Genomic DNA, 16,475 nt, shown 5'->3' on the forward strand with positions numbered 1-16,475 from the left:
TCCAATTTGCTACCGCAGGGGAAAAAATTCCTTCCTGATCCCAGAGAGGCAATCGGATTTTCCCTGGATCAACTTTACCTATAAATGTCAGTACCCAGTTATATTATGTACATTTAGGAAAGTATCCAGGCCTTTCTTAAAGCAATCTACTGAGCTGTCCAGAACCACCTCTGGAGGGAGTCTATTCCACATTTTCACAGCTCTTACTGTGAAGAAACCTTTCCGTATTTGGAGATATTGTTGTCACTAAATGATATATTGCTCAAACATGCCATGGGCATATGTGGAATTACACGCCAAAATACATCCTGCTGCTTCTCCTGAGTACGGGGATACCACATGTTTAGGACTTTTTGGGAGCCTAGCCGCGTACGGGGCCCCGAAAACCAAGCACCGCCTTCAGGATTTCTAAGGGCGTAAATTTTTGATTTCACTCCTCACTACCTATCACAGTTTTGAAGGCCATAAAATGCCAAGATGGCACAACCCCCCCCCCCCCCCCCCCAATGACCCCATTTTGGAAAGTAGACACCCCAAGCTATTTGCTGAGAGGCATGTTGAGTCCATCGAATATTTTATTTTTTGACACAAGTTGCGGGAAAGTGACAAATTTTTTTTTTTTTGCACAAAGTTGTCACTAAATGATATATTGCTCACACAGGCCATGGGCATATGTGGAATTGCACCCCAAAATACATTCTGCTGATTCTCCTGAGTACGGGAATACCACATGTGTGGGACTTTTTGGGAGCCTAGCCGCGTACGGGGCCCCGAAAACCAAGCACCGCCTTCAGGATTTCTAAGGGCGTAAAGTTGTGATTTCACTCCTCACTACCTTTCACAGTTTTGAAGGCCATAAAATGCCCAGATGGCACAAAACCCCCCCAAATGACCCCATTTTGGAAAGTAGACACCCCAAGCTATTTGCTGAGAGGCATGTTGAGTCCATGGAATATTTTATATTTTGACACAAGTTGCGGGAATGTGACAATTTTTTTTTTTTTTTTTTGCACAAAGTTGTCACTAAATGATATATTGCTCAAACATGCCATGGGCATATGTGGAATTACACCCCACAATACATTCTGCTGCTTCTCCTCAGTACGGGGATACCACATGTTTAGGACTTTTTGAGAGCCTAGCCGCGTACTGGGCCCCGAAAACCAAGCACCGCCTTCAGGATTTCTAAGGGCGTAAATTTTTGATTTCACTCCTCCCCACCTATCACAGTTTTGAAGGCCATAAAATGCCCAGATGGCACAAAACCCCCCCCAAATGACCCCATTTTGGAAAGTAGACACCCCAAGCTATTTGCTGAGAGGCATGTTGAGTCCATAGAATATTTTATTTTTTGACACAAGTTGCGGGAAAGTGACAAATTTTTTTGCACAAAGTTGTCACTAAATGATATATTGCTCACACAGGCCATCGGCATATGTGGAATTGCACCCCAAAATACATTTAGCTGCTTCTCCTGAGTATGGGGATACCACATGTGTGGGACTTTTTGGGAGCCTAGCCGCGTACGGGGCCCCGAAAACCAAGCACCGCCTTCAGGATTTCTAAGGGCGTAAATTTTTGATTTCACTCCTCACTACTTATCACAGTTTTGAAGGCCATAAAATGCCCAGATGGCACAAAACCCCCCCAAATGACCCCATTTTGGAAAGTAGACACCCCAAGCTATTTGCTGAGAGGCATGTTGAGTCCATGGAATATTTTATATTTTGACACAAGTTGCGGGAATGTGACAATTTTTTTTTTTTTTTGCACAAAGTTGTCACTAAATGATATATTGCTCAAACATGCCATGGGCATATGTGGAATTACACCCCACAATACATTCTGCTGCTTCTCCTGAGTACGGGGATACCACATGTTTAGGACTTTTTGGGAGCCTAGCCGCGTACTGGGCCACGAAAACCAAGCACCGCCTTCAGGATTTCTAAGGGTGTAAATTTTTGATTTCACTCCTCACTACCTATCACAGTTTCGAAGGCCATAAAATGCCAAGATAGCACAAAACACCCCAAAATGACCCCATTTTGGAAAGTAGACACCCCAAGCTATTTGCTGAGAGGCATGGCGAGTATTTTGCAGCTCTCATTTGTTTTTGAAAATGAAGAAAGACAAGAAAAATGTTTTTTCTTTTTTCAATTTTCAAAAGTTTGTGACAAAAAGTGAGGTCTGCAAAATATTCACTATACCTCTCAGCAAATAGCTTTGGGTGTCTATTTTCCAAAATGGGGTCATTTGGGGGGGGGGGTTGTGCCATCTGGGCGTTCCATGGCCCCTGAAACTGTGATAGGCAGTGAAGAGTGAAATAAAAAATGTACGCCTTTAGAAAGCCTGAAGGCGGTGCTTGGTTTTCGGGGTCCCGTACGCGGCTAGGCTCCCAAAAAGTCTCACACATGTGGTATCCCCGTACTCAGGAGAAGAAACAGAATTTATTTTGGGGTGTAATTTCACATATTCCCATGGCATGTTTGAGCAATATATCATTTAGTGACAACTTTGTGCAAAAAAAAAAATTGTCTTTTTCCCGCAACTTGTGTCACAACATAAAATATTCCATGGACTCGACATGCCTCTGAGCAAATAGCTTGGGGTGTCTACTTTCCAAAATGGGGTCATTTGGGGGGGTTTTGAACTGTCCTGGCATTTTATGCACAACATTTAGAAGCTTATGTCACACATCACCCACTCTTCTAACCACTTGAAGACAAAGCCCTTTCTGACACTTTTTGTTTACATGAAAAAATTTTTTTTTTTTTGCAAGAAAATTACTTTGAACCCCCAAACATTATATATTTTTTTAAAGCAAATGCCCTACAGATTAAAATGGTGGGTGTTTCATTTTTTTTTTTCACACAGTATTTGCGCAGCATTTTTTGGGGAAAAAACACACTTTTTAAAATTTTAATGCAATAAAACACACTATATTGCCCAAATGTTTGATGAAATAAAAAAGATGATCTTAGGCCGAGTACATGGATACCAAACATGACATGTTTTAAAATTGCGCACAAACATGCAGTGGCGACAAACTAAATACATTTTTAAAAGCATTTTTAAAAGCATTTTTAAAAGCCTTTAAAAGCCTTTACAGGTTACCACTGTAGATTTACAGAGGAGGTCTACTGCTAAAATTACTGCCCTCGATATGACCTTCGCGGTGATACCTCACATGCATGGTGCAATTGCTGTTTACATTTGACGCCAGACCGACGCTTGCGGTAGACATTGCGCGAGAGCAGGGGGGGACAGGGTTTTTTTGTTTTTTTGTTTTTTTTTTTCTTTATTATTTTTTTGATTTTTTATCTTACTTTTAAACTGTTCCTTTCATTTTTTTTTTTTTTTAAATCATTTTTATTGTTATCTCAGGGAATGTAAATATCCCCTATGATAGCAATAGGTAGTGACAGGTACTCTTTTTTGAAAAAATTGGGGTCTATTAGACCCTAGATCTCTCCTCTGCCCTCAAAGCATCTGACCACACCAAGATCGGTGTGATAAAAGGCTTTCCCAATTTCCCAATGGCGCTGTTTACATCCGGCGAAATCTAAGTCATGAAATGCTCGTAGCTTGCGGTTTCTTAGGCCATAGAGATGTTTGGAGCCATTCTGGTCTCTGATCAGCTCTATGGTCAGCTGGCCGAATCACCGGCTGCATTCTCAGATTCCCTGTTGGGACAGGAGAGCCAGAGAAAAACATGGAAGACGGTGGGCGGGGGGCATTCCCTCCCACTGCTTGTAAAAGCAGTCTAGAGGCTAATTAGCCGCTAGGATTGCTTTTACATGAAAGCCGACCGCTGGCTGAAAAGAATGATACCAAGATGATACCTAAACCTGCAGGCATCATTCTGGTATAACCACTCAAAGTCCAGTAACATACCAGTATGTTGCTGGTCCTTGTTGGGCATATATTGTAAACTTTTTTTTCATGCAGCCTGTGGGCTGAATGAAAAAAAGATATTGATTGGTGGGTATGCCCACCATTAGAATACCTCCCTTCATCCACCCACTTCTAATGATGGGCATACATGCACCGTATATATATGCCGAAGCAGGGGGGCATCCTCCCGCAAAAGTTAGGAGCAAATCGCTCCTCCACCCACTGCTGCCCCCACGCTTCGGCATATATGCTGAAGTATGTAACTGTGGTGGTGAAATCACCTCCGACAGTGCTGGAGTCACGGCTTTATGTATCGTGGGAGCAAACGCTATTGCTGTCAACATAAATAAATCCGCGCTGCAACTGAATGGCGTACCTGCTAAGCAAATGATGGTTAACAAAAAAACAAAGTAACATTACAGTATAACAGTAATACTTACCATACCTGCAAAGCAAATACAAAAAAAAAACATAGTAAAAAATAAAACATTTAACGCAACCTGTGCCTACCTAAAATATATATATATGCCGAAGCATGGGGGCATCCTCCCGCAAAAGGCAGGAGCAAATCGCTCCTCCACCCACTGCTGCCCCCACGCTTTGGCATATATGCTGAAGTATGTAACTGTGGTGGTGAAATCACCTCCGACAGCGCTGGAGTCACGGCTTTATGTATCGTGGGAGCAAACGCTGTTGCTGTCAAGATAAATAAATCCGCGCTGCAACTGAATGGCGTACCTGCTAAGCAAATGATGGTTAACAAAAAAACAAAGTAACATTACAGTATAACAGTAATACTTACCATACCTGCAAAGCAAATACAAAAAAAAACATAATAAAAAATAAAACATTTAACGCAACCTGTGCCTAAAATATATATATGCCGAAGCATGGGGGCATCCTCCCGCAAAAGGCAGGAGCAAATCGCTCCTCCACCCACTGCTGCCCCCACGCTTCGGCATATATGCTGAAGTATGTAACTGTGGTGGTGAAATCAACTCCGACAGCGCTGGTGTCACGGCTTTATGTATCGTGGGAGCAAACGCTGTTGCTGTCAAGATAAATAAATCCGCTCTGCAGCTGAATGGCGTACCTGAAAACAAAAAAGTGGTTAACAATAAAAAACAAAGTACAAAAAAATTGCATACCTCTAAAGCAAACATGATAAAAACATAACAATAAAACATTGCAGTATAGAATGCAGAACAATAGAGAGAGAATAGAGAGAGAACAATAAAACGACAACTATTTTTGGTTTTTTATTTTATATTTTTTTGTGTTTTTTTCTTCTTTTTTGCTTTTTTTTTGTTTGTTTTTTTTACACTTTTTTTTGTAACTTTAACTTTTTTAACTGGTACCAGGTTTGGGTCTCTCAAAATGCGATGGCATCTTGGGAGACCCTGTGAAAGTGTGTCCTAGTCTGTGCAGTGCTGTACCCTACGTTAATACTTAACTAGTGTATGGTAGTGTTCAAAACATTCACCCATGCAAAGAGCAGGATTGTCAGGACAGAAGGGACAATAATACCGGGTGTCACGCCTAAATCCGCGCTTGCTGCAGACACATCTTTTTAGGGGGGCTCGTTGGGTAGGGGTACTCGGGAGGACATATTGAAAAATGCCTCTCATGTAGCCGGCTTACTGCATTTGGTTGGGGAAGGTGAGGTGGAGCACCATCTGGAAACAGAAGGGCTCTGACGATCTCTTCCTGGAATTTAAGGAAGGATCCAGTCCGTCCTGAAGCTCTGTATAGCACATAAGCGTTCAGCAAAGCCAATTGAAATAAATAAACAGACACTTTTTTGTACCAGCGTCTGGCCTTACGGGCAATTAGGTACGGCGCCAACAACTGGTCGTTGAGGTCCACCCCTCCCATATTAGGGTTATATTCGTGGACACAGAGGGGTTTCTCCACAACACCAGTCGCTGTAGGAATTTGGACCGTCGTGTCTGCATGAAGGGAGGTAAGAACGAAAACATTCTTATTGTCCCTCCACTTCATAGCGAGCAAATTATTACACCGCAAGCAGGCTCTCTCCCCCAACCTAAGACGGGAATCTACAAGCCGCTGGGGAAAGCCCCGGCGATTAGGTCGCACGGTGCCACATGCTCCAATCTGTTGATCAAAAAGGTGACTAAAAAGTGGCACACTCGTGTAATAATTGTCCACGTACAAGTGGTACCCCTTTCCGAATAAGGGTGACACCAAGTCCCACACTATCTTGCCAGCGCTTCCTATGTAGTCAGGGCAGTTTGTCGGCTCTACGTGACTATCTTTGCCCTTGTAAACCATAAATCTACATGTATAGCCTGTGGGGGGTACCCCAGACCTAAAGGGGGCTAACCTAACTGCTCTAACACTTATAACTGTCACAAACTGACACCAATGCAAAAAAAAAAAAAAAAACTACTATTGGTGTCAGTGTGACAGGGGGGTGATCGGGGGGTGAAGGGGGGTGACAAGTGTGCCTGGCGTGTTCTACTGAAAGTGTAGTGTTGTGCATACTTACTTGATGTCTTATCTCCTCGGCGCCGGATAGAAAAGACCGGCTCAAGGAGGGATGACATCACTTCCTCTCCCTCTGTTTACATTACAGAGGGAGAGGAAGCATTTTCATTCGCCGGGAGCGATCGGGAGGGGTGGCCAACAATGGATGGCCTCCCCTCACCTCTCATCGCCCGCGAACTCGAGCCGACCGCCTCTGGCACCGGGGGGAGTCCGATCGGACCCCCCGCCCGCGGGAAGGCAATCACGTACCAGGTACGTGATTTTGCCTGCCCGTGCCATTCTGCCGCAGTATATCTGCGTTAGGCGGTCGGCAAGTGGTTAAATTATAGGTATTGTAATTTCCTTTCAAATTTGGCTGTTAATGAGCGTAACAAATACAAATTTATCCGAGGTTACAAATTATCCGAAATAACGAATGCCGTATCCAAACGAATGGAACGTAATGAATTAATAATAATAAATTACAATAATAATAATAAAAACTTTTTATTATTATCATTTATTATTCATTTGTTCAGTTACATTTGTTTACATGCGGCATTCGTTATTTTGGATAATTGGTAGCTTTCGGATAAATTCGTATTCATTACGTTCACTAACAGCCAAATTTGAAAGGAAATTACAATACCTATAATTTAATAGTTAGTTACTATTTCATATTTTCTAATTTTAGGATATTCGAATTTCCAATTTTCCGAATTTTCTAATTTACGAATGTAGGAATGTACAAATTTATGAATTTACTAATGTGTGAATGTACGAATGTATGAATTTACTAATTGCGATCATAACGAATGACCCAAAAAACGAAAAAAAAAAAGAATGAAACGAAAACGAACTCATTTTTTGGCAGTGCACATGTCTAACAGCTATTGTTAAAATAAAAGTTAAAGTTAAAAATAAAAAAAGACATAATTGTTAAAAATATTACATTTACATTTTTTTTTTTCTTTACATACTGTCACCCTAGTAGTGTGGCTGAACGAAAAAAAAGAAAAATGAACTATGTATGGTCAGCTTTAGATTGTGAGCTCCTTTAGGTCGGGGACTGGTGTAAATATGCAATATATGTACAGTAGGGTTGCCACCTTTTCTTCAAATCAAACCCGAACACTTTAGCGGTGCACAGCAGTTTTTTCAATAGTATAAACTTTACATATATTTTGCGATTAAATAACGTTTCTAATCATATAATGTTAATTACAAGAGTCCCCCTTTACATCAGAGTCCACAGAGTTCTCTTTTACATCTGAACTCAGATGTAAAACTCTGCAGACTCTGATGTAAGGGAAAACTCTGGGGACTCTAACATAAGGGATGCTCTGGGAACCCCGATTTAAGAGAAACACTGAGAACTGATGTACAGAGAGGACTCTGATGTAAGGGGGAACTCTGATGTAAGGAGTGCTCTGAGAACCCTGATTAATCTTAGCGTACTCACTTAGAGGCAAGAGAGAGAAGAAGGGGAGCCTTCAGTCGTAGACCGGGATGGATGGTGCGCTCACTCACCCCTTGGCTGTCAGCACCCTCACATCCAGATGTATCTGTGGCTGCTGGGCTTCACATTTCCCACCCCCGCTTTCCTTTTCTAAGGCACAGCACTGGGGATCGGATTGTGGGCAGACACAGAGGAGTAGGAAAAAACAAACACTAATGCAGCAAAAGGCAGCAAGGTGTAAACAAGGAGGGTGGGACTTTATATGAGGCGGCGAAACGCGTCGAGCTATTTGATGTTGTAAACAAGTTACACATCCATTATGATATGAAAGTATTGATATTTCTACCTTACGGATTTAAGAACTATTGACCGTGCAGTTGTTATCTTTTTAACGTCTATACAACTTATGAACCCTGGTGGACCCCTAAATTTTACCATTAATGTACATGATTGTAAACATGTTATTACTAGCTTTTGCCGGGGTGTAGATTGTGGCGCCTAGCTACGGGTGCATCTTCATGTATGTGCAATTCTATGTATGTCAAACATGTTCTCATGCAATATTAAACGATTTCTACCTGCCACCATATTGTTCATTTTGTCACCACGAGCCTCATATAAAGTCCCACCCTCCTTGTTTACACCTTGCTGCCTTTTGCTGCATTAGTGTTTGTTTTTTCGTCACAATTGACAGAGATGGAGGCACATGGCTTTACCCAGCCATGGCCTCATTTAAAGTCCCAATCTCCCAAATCCCCCCTTTCTTTTCATATACAGAGGAGTAGGAGCGGGAGGAATAGGAGCAGATCGATCGGTCTCTCCTCTCCCGTCTGTGTGTGTGGGGGGGGGGGGGGAGAGAGAATGTTAATGCTGGCTTTAGGCAGTGTGAAAGAGGGTGTAACAGACACTCTTGGCTTAGACAACTGCAGCCAGCAACCCTGCTGGGAAGCCATAGTCCAGTGTGAATGATGTGTCCAGGTTTCAGGCAATCTGAAACCTGGACGCATGATTCCAAACCCAAACTGTCCAGGTGAATCCCGGACAGGTGGCAACCCTAATGTACAGTGCTGTGTAAATTGTAATAATGGCAGCAATATAATCAAGACTGAGAACATTCTCAGTGAGTGTCTGTTGCTAGACTTACCTGACACAGCAGTCCAGGAGCCCAACTTGTGTTCCTTGAAGATCATTTTCTCCCGTTGACAGTCGTTCTATAACAATCTGATCCCAGTACCTCCTTGCTCTGATTTTCAGATAAAGCTCCCTGGATTGCTTTTATTTTAACTAGATCTGAAAATATCCAAATATCCAAATATCTCTCAATCTTCTGTATCTGTGTCCCTCTCTGTGTACTGGGCATCGCAATACATGAATCATGCAATATGGGAAGTCATGTAATCCTTTACAATAAGAAGTTACTCCACACCAGACTCCTTTCAAGAAAAAAGGGGAACTGACACCAATTTGTCTTTCTTCCCTAGTAAAAATTACAACACAATTGTGCTGATTCCTTAACCAAAATAACAGTTTTTGTGTGCAGATACATATAAGATGCATAAAAAACCAGAGGGTTAACGCTGCGCTAAATAATATATATATATATTGGAATGGATGGTAAAATGTGAAGAAGCCGCCAGCACAAAAAAGTTCAATACTAAACTTCAATATATCAGATAAAAATAAAAATGCAGCGCTAAATGTGACAGAAAGGTAATGTACAAAACTCTCAGAAAAAAATCATATATGCATATGAAATAAGGATCAGCATATCAAAAAAGTGACTAAAGATGATAGCCCATCAAACATTGGTACAATAAATAATGAAAAAATAAGTGAAAAAAATATTGTAAAAGTAATGGTGAAAAGCAGTCTCACATGAAAGACTAAAACAGATATCTCAAAAAATATAATCATAAAAAACAATAATCAATTGTATAAATACAATAGAAGGGAGATTGAAATCCCAAATAATTGTGCAAATATAGTCCCGATAGCAAATAGTGCAAAGATTTCCAAGCTGAACAATCCATATACAATGTGAGTAAAATTCCAAAGAAAAAGTGGTGACAGGCAGATCCAACATCCAAGGTAGTTCACACCCAAGTGAGAGTTGAGGCTCCTTAACAGCTATAGGTGACCACCATAACAATGGTCTCACCAGGCATTTGAGAAATTTCAGGTCACCCACTAACCTATGCCTACATCCACAGTTGAGATCGTAATACTCAAAGAACAAAAACAAAAAATGCTCCCATAGTGTAATAGTTCAAACAACATTGTTTATTGAGCTGATTGAATAGTACTTACAAAATTCTCCATTCTTTAAAGCATAATCATGTGTCAAGGTAAAAGTCGAGGTGTCTCCACGAGCTTCCTCCCGCTTACTGTGTGCATCCCATCAGTCACCAAGGAAAAAATGTAATGACGTCAACGGCTCCTCCCTACGTGTTTCGTCACAATAGGACGTTGTCTGCCACAACCAAACAACCTCTAGTTTATAACAGCAAAATTCCAGATCCAGACTGCCTCTGGTCATTTGCCTAATCCTCTTTCTTACTCCCTCAGGCTCCTCCAATCCATTATGCAGTGAGGGATGGAGACACTATGGACTCAGCTGTTACTACTTGTCTTCAGACACAAAACCATGGATCGCCTCCAAGAAAGTCTTTCTTGAAAGTCTAATTTTTATTTTTATCACATATAAGATGCAAAGGCCTGTGCATTCCTTTGCTGATATAGGGGTTGATTACTAAAGGCCTATAGACTGTTCACTTTGCAAGAGAATTTGCTCCAGGGCTTGACAGATGAAGGGAAACTCTGCTGACTTGCATCCTCCAATCACGTGCAAGAAAAAATACTGTTTTATTTTTTATGTTCCTTGATTTTGCCCTTGTGAGCTGCATGGAAGACTATCTTTATTCCTAGCTACCTTCTGTAATTCACGATTTGCCCTGCCCCCAAAGAGATAATGGCAGGTTTTTAGTCCATATCTGGAAAGAAGTCTAAGGTGACAACCATTGCTTCCTCCTTAGATACAGTGGAGGAGTGAAGTAGCCACCAAAGGACAGGAAGTGTATTATTTGCAGGATTACCATGTGAAAATAATACAAAAGATGCTAAAAAAACAAAATAAAGGCAGCCACCACACCAAGGACTAGTAAGCTACAATATTTTACATTTTGATTTTGGGTTTAGATATACTTTAAAGCAGGGCTCCACCCAAAAGGGTAAGAACCACTTGTCTGCCTCCTCCTCCCCTCCGCTGCCACATTTGGCACCTTTTCTTTGGGGGGAGAGGGTACCTGGTTTAACAGCTACCCGCTCTAACTTCCGGCTCAGTTTTGCGCTGCGAACTGAGCCGGAAGTTCGGCCCCCTCCTTCTTCCCACGCAGTCGGCCCAGTCACAAAGTGCAGTGAACATCGCGCATTCGCAGTAGGAAACCAGTTGATCTAGGTGCTCTTAGGATCTTGATGGGGAACCCCACTCCAAAATAAAACGATGTGGGGTCCCCCCCAAGATCCATACCAGGCCCCTTTTGTTTGGTATGGATTTTGAAAGGGAACCCCAAGCCAGAACTTGGACAAGCCAGGTCGCAACTCGGACTAGCCAGCCAGGCCAGAACTCGGACCAGCCAGCCAGGCTGGAACCCGGACCAACCAGCCAGCCAGGCAGAATGCGAACCGGCCAGGCAGGCCAGAACGTGGACCAGCCAGCCAGGCTGGAACTCTGACCAACCAGCCAGCCAGGCAGAATGTGAACTGGCCAGGGAGGCCGGAACTTGGACCGACAGCCAGGCGGAACTCAGACCAGCCAGCCAGCTTGGAACAGACTTACTAGCAGAATCACCAGGAGAAAATAAAAGAAAGAAAACCTAAAGAAAACTAAACCGCATCTAAGAATCAGTAAGCTGCAATATAATGAATGTTTGCTTTGGGGTTTAATACCAGGGAGAGATATGGGGAGTAGAGAGAGACAAGAGGGGGAGGGGGGCAGGGAGAGAGAGAGGGAGGGCAGGGAGAGGAAGAGCGGGGGGAGAGAGGGAAGGCAGTGAGAGAGAGATGGAGAGGGGGAGTGAGAGAGAGAGAGAGAGAGAGGAGGGAGAGGGGAGGCAGGGAGAGAGGGGGGCAGGAAGAGAGAGGAAGGCAGGAAGAGAGAGGGGGCCAAGGAGAGAGAGGAAGGCAGGAAGCGAGAGAGGGAGAGGGAGAGGGGGGGCAGGGAGAGAGAGAGGGGGGGGCAGGAAGAGAGAGGAAGGCAGGAAGGGAGAGAGGGAGAGGGGAGGCAGGGAGAGAGAGAGACATAGGGGGAGGAAGAAAGAGGAAGGCAGGGAGAGAGAGAGGGGGTCAGAGAGAGAGAGGGAGAGGGGGCAGGGAGAGAGAGAGAGAGAGAGAGAGAGAGGGCGGAAGAGAGAGGAAGGCAGGAAGGGAGAGGGGAGGCATGGAGAGAGAGAGGGAGGGGGACAAGGAGAGAGAGGAAGTCAGGAAGGGAGAGAGGGAGAGGGGAGGCAGGGAGAGGGGGGCAGGAAGAGAGAGGAAGGCAAGTAGAGAGAGGGGGGGCAGGAAGAGAGAGAGGAAGGCAGGGAGAGAGAGGGGGCAGGGAGAGAGAGGAAGGCAGGAAGGGAGAGAGGGAGAGGGGAGGCAGGGATAGAGAGAGAAAGAGAGAGGGAGGGGGCCAGGGAGAGAGAGGGGCCAGGGAGAGAGAGGAAGGCAGGAAGGGAGAGAGGGAGAGGGGGCAGGGAGAGAGAGAGAGAGAGAGAGAGAGAGAGAGAGGGGGCGGAAGAGAGAGGAAGGCAGGAAGGGAGAGGGGAGGCAGTGAGAGAGAGAGGGAGGGGGACAAGGAGAGAGAGGAAGTCAGGAAGGGAGAGAGAGAGAGAGGAAGGCAGGTAGAGAGAGGGGGGGCAAGGAGAGAGAGAGAGAGAGAGAGAGAGGGGGGGGGGCAGGAAGAGAGAGAGGAAGGCAGGGAGAGAGAGGGGGCAGGGAGAGAGAGGAAGGCAGGAAGGGAGAGAGGGAGAGGGGAGGCAGGGATAGAGAGAGAGAGAAAGAGGGAGAGAGGGGGCCAGGGAGAGAGAGGGGCCAGGGAGAGAGAGGAAGGCAGGAAGGGAGAGGAAGGCAGGGTGAGAGAGAGAGGGGGGGCAGGGAGAGAGAGGAAGTCAGGAAGGGAGGGATGGAGAGGGAGAGGGGAGGCAGGGAGAGAGAGGAAGGCAGGAAGGGAGAGATGGAGAGGGGAGGCAGGGAGAGAGAGGGGCAGAAAGTGAGAGAAAGGCAGGGTGAGAGAGAGAGCGAGAGAGGGGGGCAGGGAGAGAGAGGAAGGCAGGAAGAGAGAGAGAGAGCGAGAGAGAGGGGACAGGGAGAGAGAGGAAGGCAGGAAGAGAGAGAGAGGGGCCAGGGAGAGAGAGAGGGCAGGGTCTGGTCACAGTGCTCACTCACTTGGATGGTCCCAGGGGGCTCTCAGTCAGTGGCTTCTCTTTCAGTGTGGCTGCCGGTGTTCTGACATATAGTGTCCTCCTATCAGATAGTGTCCGCCCCGTACTGCGCAGGCGCAGCGCCTGCGCAGTACGGAGCAGCAGGAGATGCCGAAAATGTCCGAAGTTGATCAGCTGACCATCAGCTGTACACGGCGCTCGGGCACTTGTTAGCGATGGCTGTGTAAGAGGGCCCCTCGCGGGCTCGCCTCGCTCGCCACGCTTCGGGCACGGCCTCGCTGCGCTCGGCAACTATTTATTCTAACTCTATGTCCACTTGGATAGTAGGGAATGATCCTGGACATAGGGTAAGAATAAATGCGCAGGCGCCGTGTACAGCTGACGATCAGCTGTTGAACTTCGGAGACTTTCGGCGTCTCGTTTGTCCTCCGTACTGCGCCTGCGCAGTACAGGGCGGACACTTCTGGATAGGGGACTGTATTCGACAAGACACCGGCTTGCTTAATCTTCCCGCCCCCACATCCTCTTCATAGATGCAGCAGCACGGGCAGGAAGAAAGTAGCAGGAGAAGGGATGTGTGTAAGAACAAAGCTGCCCCAATATACAAGCCTATTGGTTACAGGTAGTTTGCTTCCTCCATGATAATGTGGGATCCCCTGTAGTCCTGAACCCTAAGCTATGCCTGCTGGGTTTATTACCTGATGCAGAAATAGACAAATATCAAGCTATATTTATATCTGAAACTCTTTTTATGGCACGTAAAGTAATGGTCAGGCTGTGGATGCAGGCAACACTTCCCACGATCCAGACATCGAAGAAAGACATCAACAATACCCTCTAATTTAAAAAAATTGGTATATACCTACAGGGGGTGCTCACACAAGTACTCTAGAGTATGGGACAGATGGCTGGAGGATGGTGAAACATGTACTTGATAGGGTCGAGCCTCTAAGGGTATAAAACCGCACCCCAGAGTTGTACCCCTTTCCTATGGTACAGGCATTTGTTAGGCCTCTCTATACTTTCATAGAACCCCAAAAAAAGAGGCACCAATATCACTGATCACTATACTAGAATAATGTTGTTATTTTTTCTACATGTATTGTTTGGACCAAAGAGACAAATATGTTTGAAGTTACCTTCTATGGCCATTGTATTTTAATGCAATGTACCAAGTGCTTTTCACAATAATAAAGTTTTTTTCCAAGGTAAAAAAAAAAAGAAGCTCAGGCATACTGGAGGGGATGGAGCAGTGTGGGGATGCCATTCTTCCAGGACAGCACACACTGAGACCAGGGATGATCAGGAGGATGGAACAGCCATCAAAGAAGGGGGAGGAGCAGAGCAGGTGGATGGAACCACGTTTTTCTGGGGCAGGCACTCATTTCTGCGCCCCTCGATCACACTGGCTGCCCTACCCCCCGCCCATGCTATGCAACTGGCTGGGAGTCAGGAGCCAATGCAACTGAGGGCACCAACTGGAGTCAGGACTATTGTAGGTGGAGGAAAGGAACAAACGGGAGGTGTCAACCAGGCCTGGGCCACCTACATCTGTGTGGGTTGTACTTCCCTGATAACAGCCCTGCTTGAGCAATTTACAGTACGTATATGTTCACTTCTGCGCACGAGCACGGAGGGATGGGGCGCTTTAATTTTTTTCCCCTCCCGTGCGTCTAAAAGTGATCCTGCGGCAAATCCACCTGGGGAACCGAACGCGATTTATCTGAAAGCGAATCGGCTATAATAGAAAACAAATTCCTGGGTTATGGGAGCTAGCTGCTGCCATAACCCTGGTATTTATTTCATGTTAAACAAATGGCTCTTCAACTTTCTGCCAAAACAGTTACAAGAAGAGTTGAACTCATGGCAGCTGACATCATTTTACAACTGAAAAAAGACTTGGATGACTGCAGGTATTTCTCCCTTCAACTTAATGAATCCGTGGATGTTACAGATACATAACTACCTCTGTGGGAAATTTTTAAACATGAATGATGGTATGAAAAGTGTTATTAACCTCTTGGTGCCGGCCGCATATTTGCGTGAATTAGTGTGAATACAGTTGTGCCAAGAGCGAGCGCCATGCGAGGTCCGGCCACAGTTACCAGCGCTTAACGAAAAGCTGCTGATCGCTACTTGCAATCGGCAGCTTTCCGATCATGTGACCGCCATGACAGCCAATCACGGCTGTCACGTGATCATAAACCCCGCCTCGCCTCCCACCATCCTAAACCCCTTAACAGTCTGGGAGGCGTCGACTCAAAGGGGTTAAAATTGTTAACAAAATACAGTCCCACTCCCTTCAAAGAAGGTTGTTCAGGGAGTTAATTGGAGAACTTGAAATGGAACTTCCCTTCCACACTGAGGTGTGTTGGCTCAGTCCTATAAAGTCCTATATTGCTTCAAGCTTCTATCAGCCATAGCAATATTTCTAAAATAACGTAATGAAGAAGCATTTGTAGTGATGCTGGAAGATGCTAATTGGCTTCAAGACTTTGCTTTTTTGGTAGATTGGTAGATGTCCTGAAAAACGTAATCATTTGAATCTGTATTAATTTTTTTCTATATTTTCTTCAAAACTGCCTTACTTTTCACTGTTACTGTTGTTTTATTTTGTCAATGTGATTGTTTCATTTTTCTTTGATGCAAGATGATTCCTGTTAATTTTCTTTTAATGTCAAACTCTCACTTTTATGTTGTCAGAATCTGTGCATGACTACAAAATCTTAAATTAAAAAAAAAAAAACTGCCTTACTTTTTAATGACCTTGCTAGGTTATCTCGCTAATAACAGGGTTTTTCACCTTCCTCTTGTGTTTATGAATTGTATGGCTGTGTTTTTTTATTTTTTATTGGTTGAACTAGATGGACTTTTCTCCTGGTAAAAGCACCTCACACAGTAAAGTAAAACAGTGGCGTTGTTATGGGGGTGGGGGGTGCAGACCGCACCGTGTTGACACCAGGGGACAGTGGCAGCCAGTCCATAGGTGGCGCCCCCCCCCCCCCCCCCACCCTGTAGTCACCCAAAAAAAACATTTTTTAAACGGGCCCTTTAAGAAAAAAAAAGTCCTTTAACTAAGTGCACTGTGTTCAGGCGCCGGACACAGTGCACTATGGGAAGCGCCACATCAGTGCAATCACAAGATTGTGGCGCTTCATTTGCAGAATTTTTACCTGCTCTGTTGAAATCGCTGAGTAGCTTCGGGCAGGAGTATT

The 16,475-nt window shown here is 44.8% G+C and overlaps 1 protein-coding gene across 2 annotated transcripts in view; it reads right to left on the reverse strand.

Annotated features, from left to right (window-relative positions):
* The window catches only part of LOC141110637 (pregnancy-specific beta-1-glycoprotein 5-like), a 270,576-nt gene that overhangs the window by 60,691 nt on the left and 193,410 nt on the right, over positions 1-16,475 (reverse strand). Inside the window, exon 1 of one of the 2 annotated variants that reach the window (XM_073602102.1) lies at positions 8,985-9,205. The exons of the other annotated variant lie outside the window; for it this stretch is intronic. Coding sequence (XP_073458203.1) covers positions 8,985-9,030 — 46 coding nt within the window. The 5' untranslated portion in view covers positions 9,031-9,205. Of the gene's footprint in view, positions 1-8,984; positions 9,206-16,475 lie in introns of those variants that run through there. 2 annotated transcript variants of the gene reach the window in all.

The sequence above is a fragment of the Aquarana catesbeiana genome, linkage group LG10 (genome assembly GCF_042186555.1).
Source record: "Aquarana catesbeiana isolate 2022-GZ linkage group LG10, ASM4218655v1, whole genome shotgun sequence".
Classification (NCBI taxonomy): Eukaryota; Metazoa; Chordata; class Amphibia; order Anura; family Ranidae; genus Aquarana; species Aquarana catesbeiana.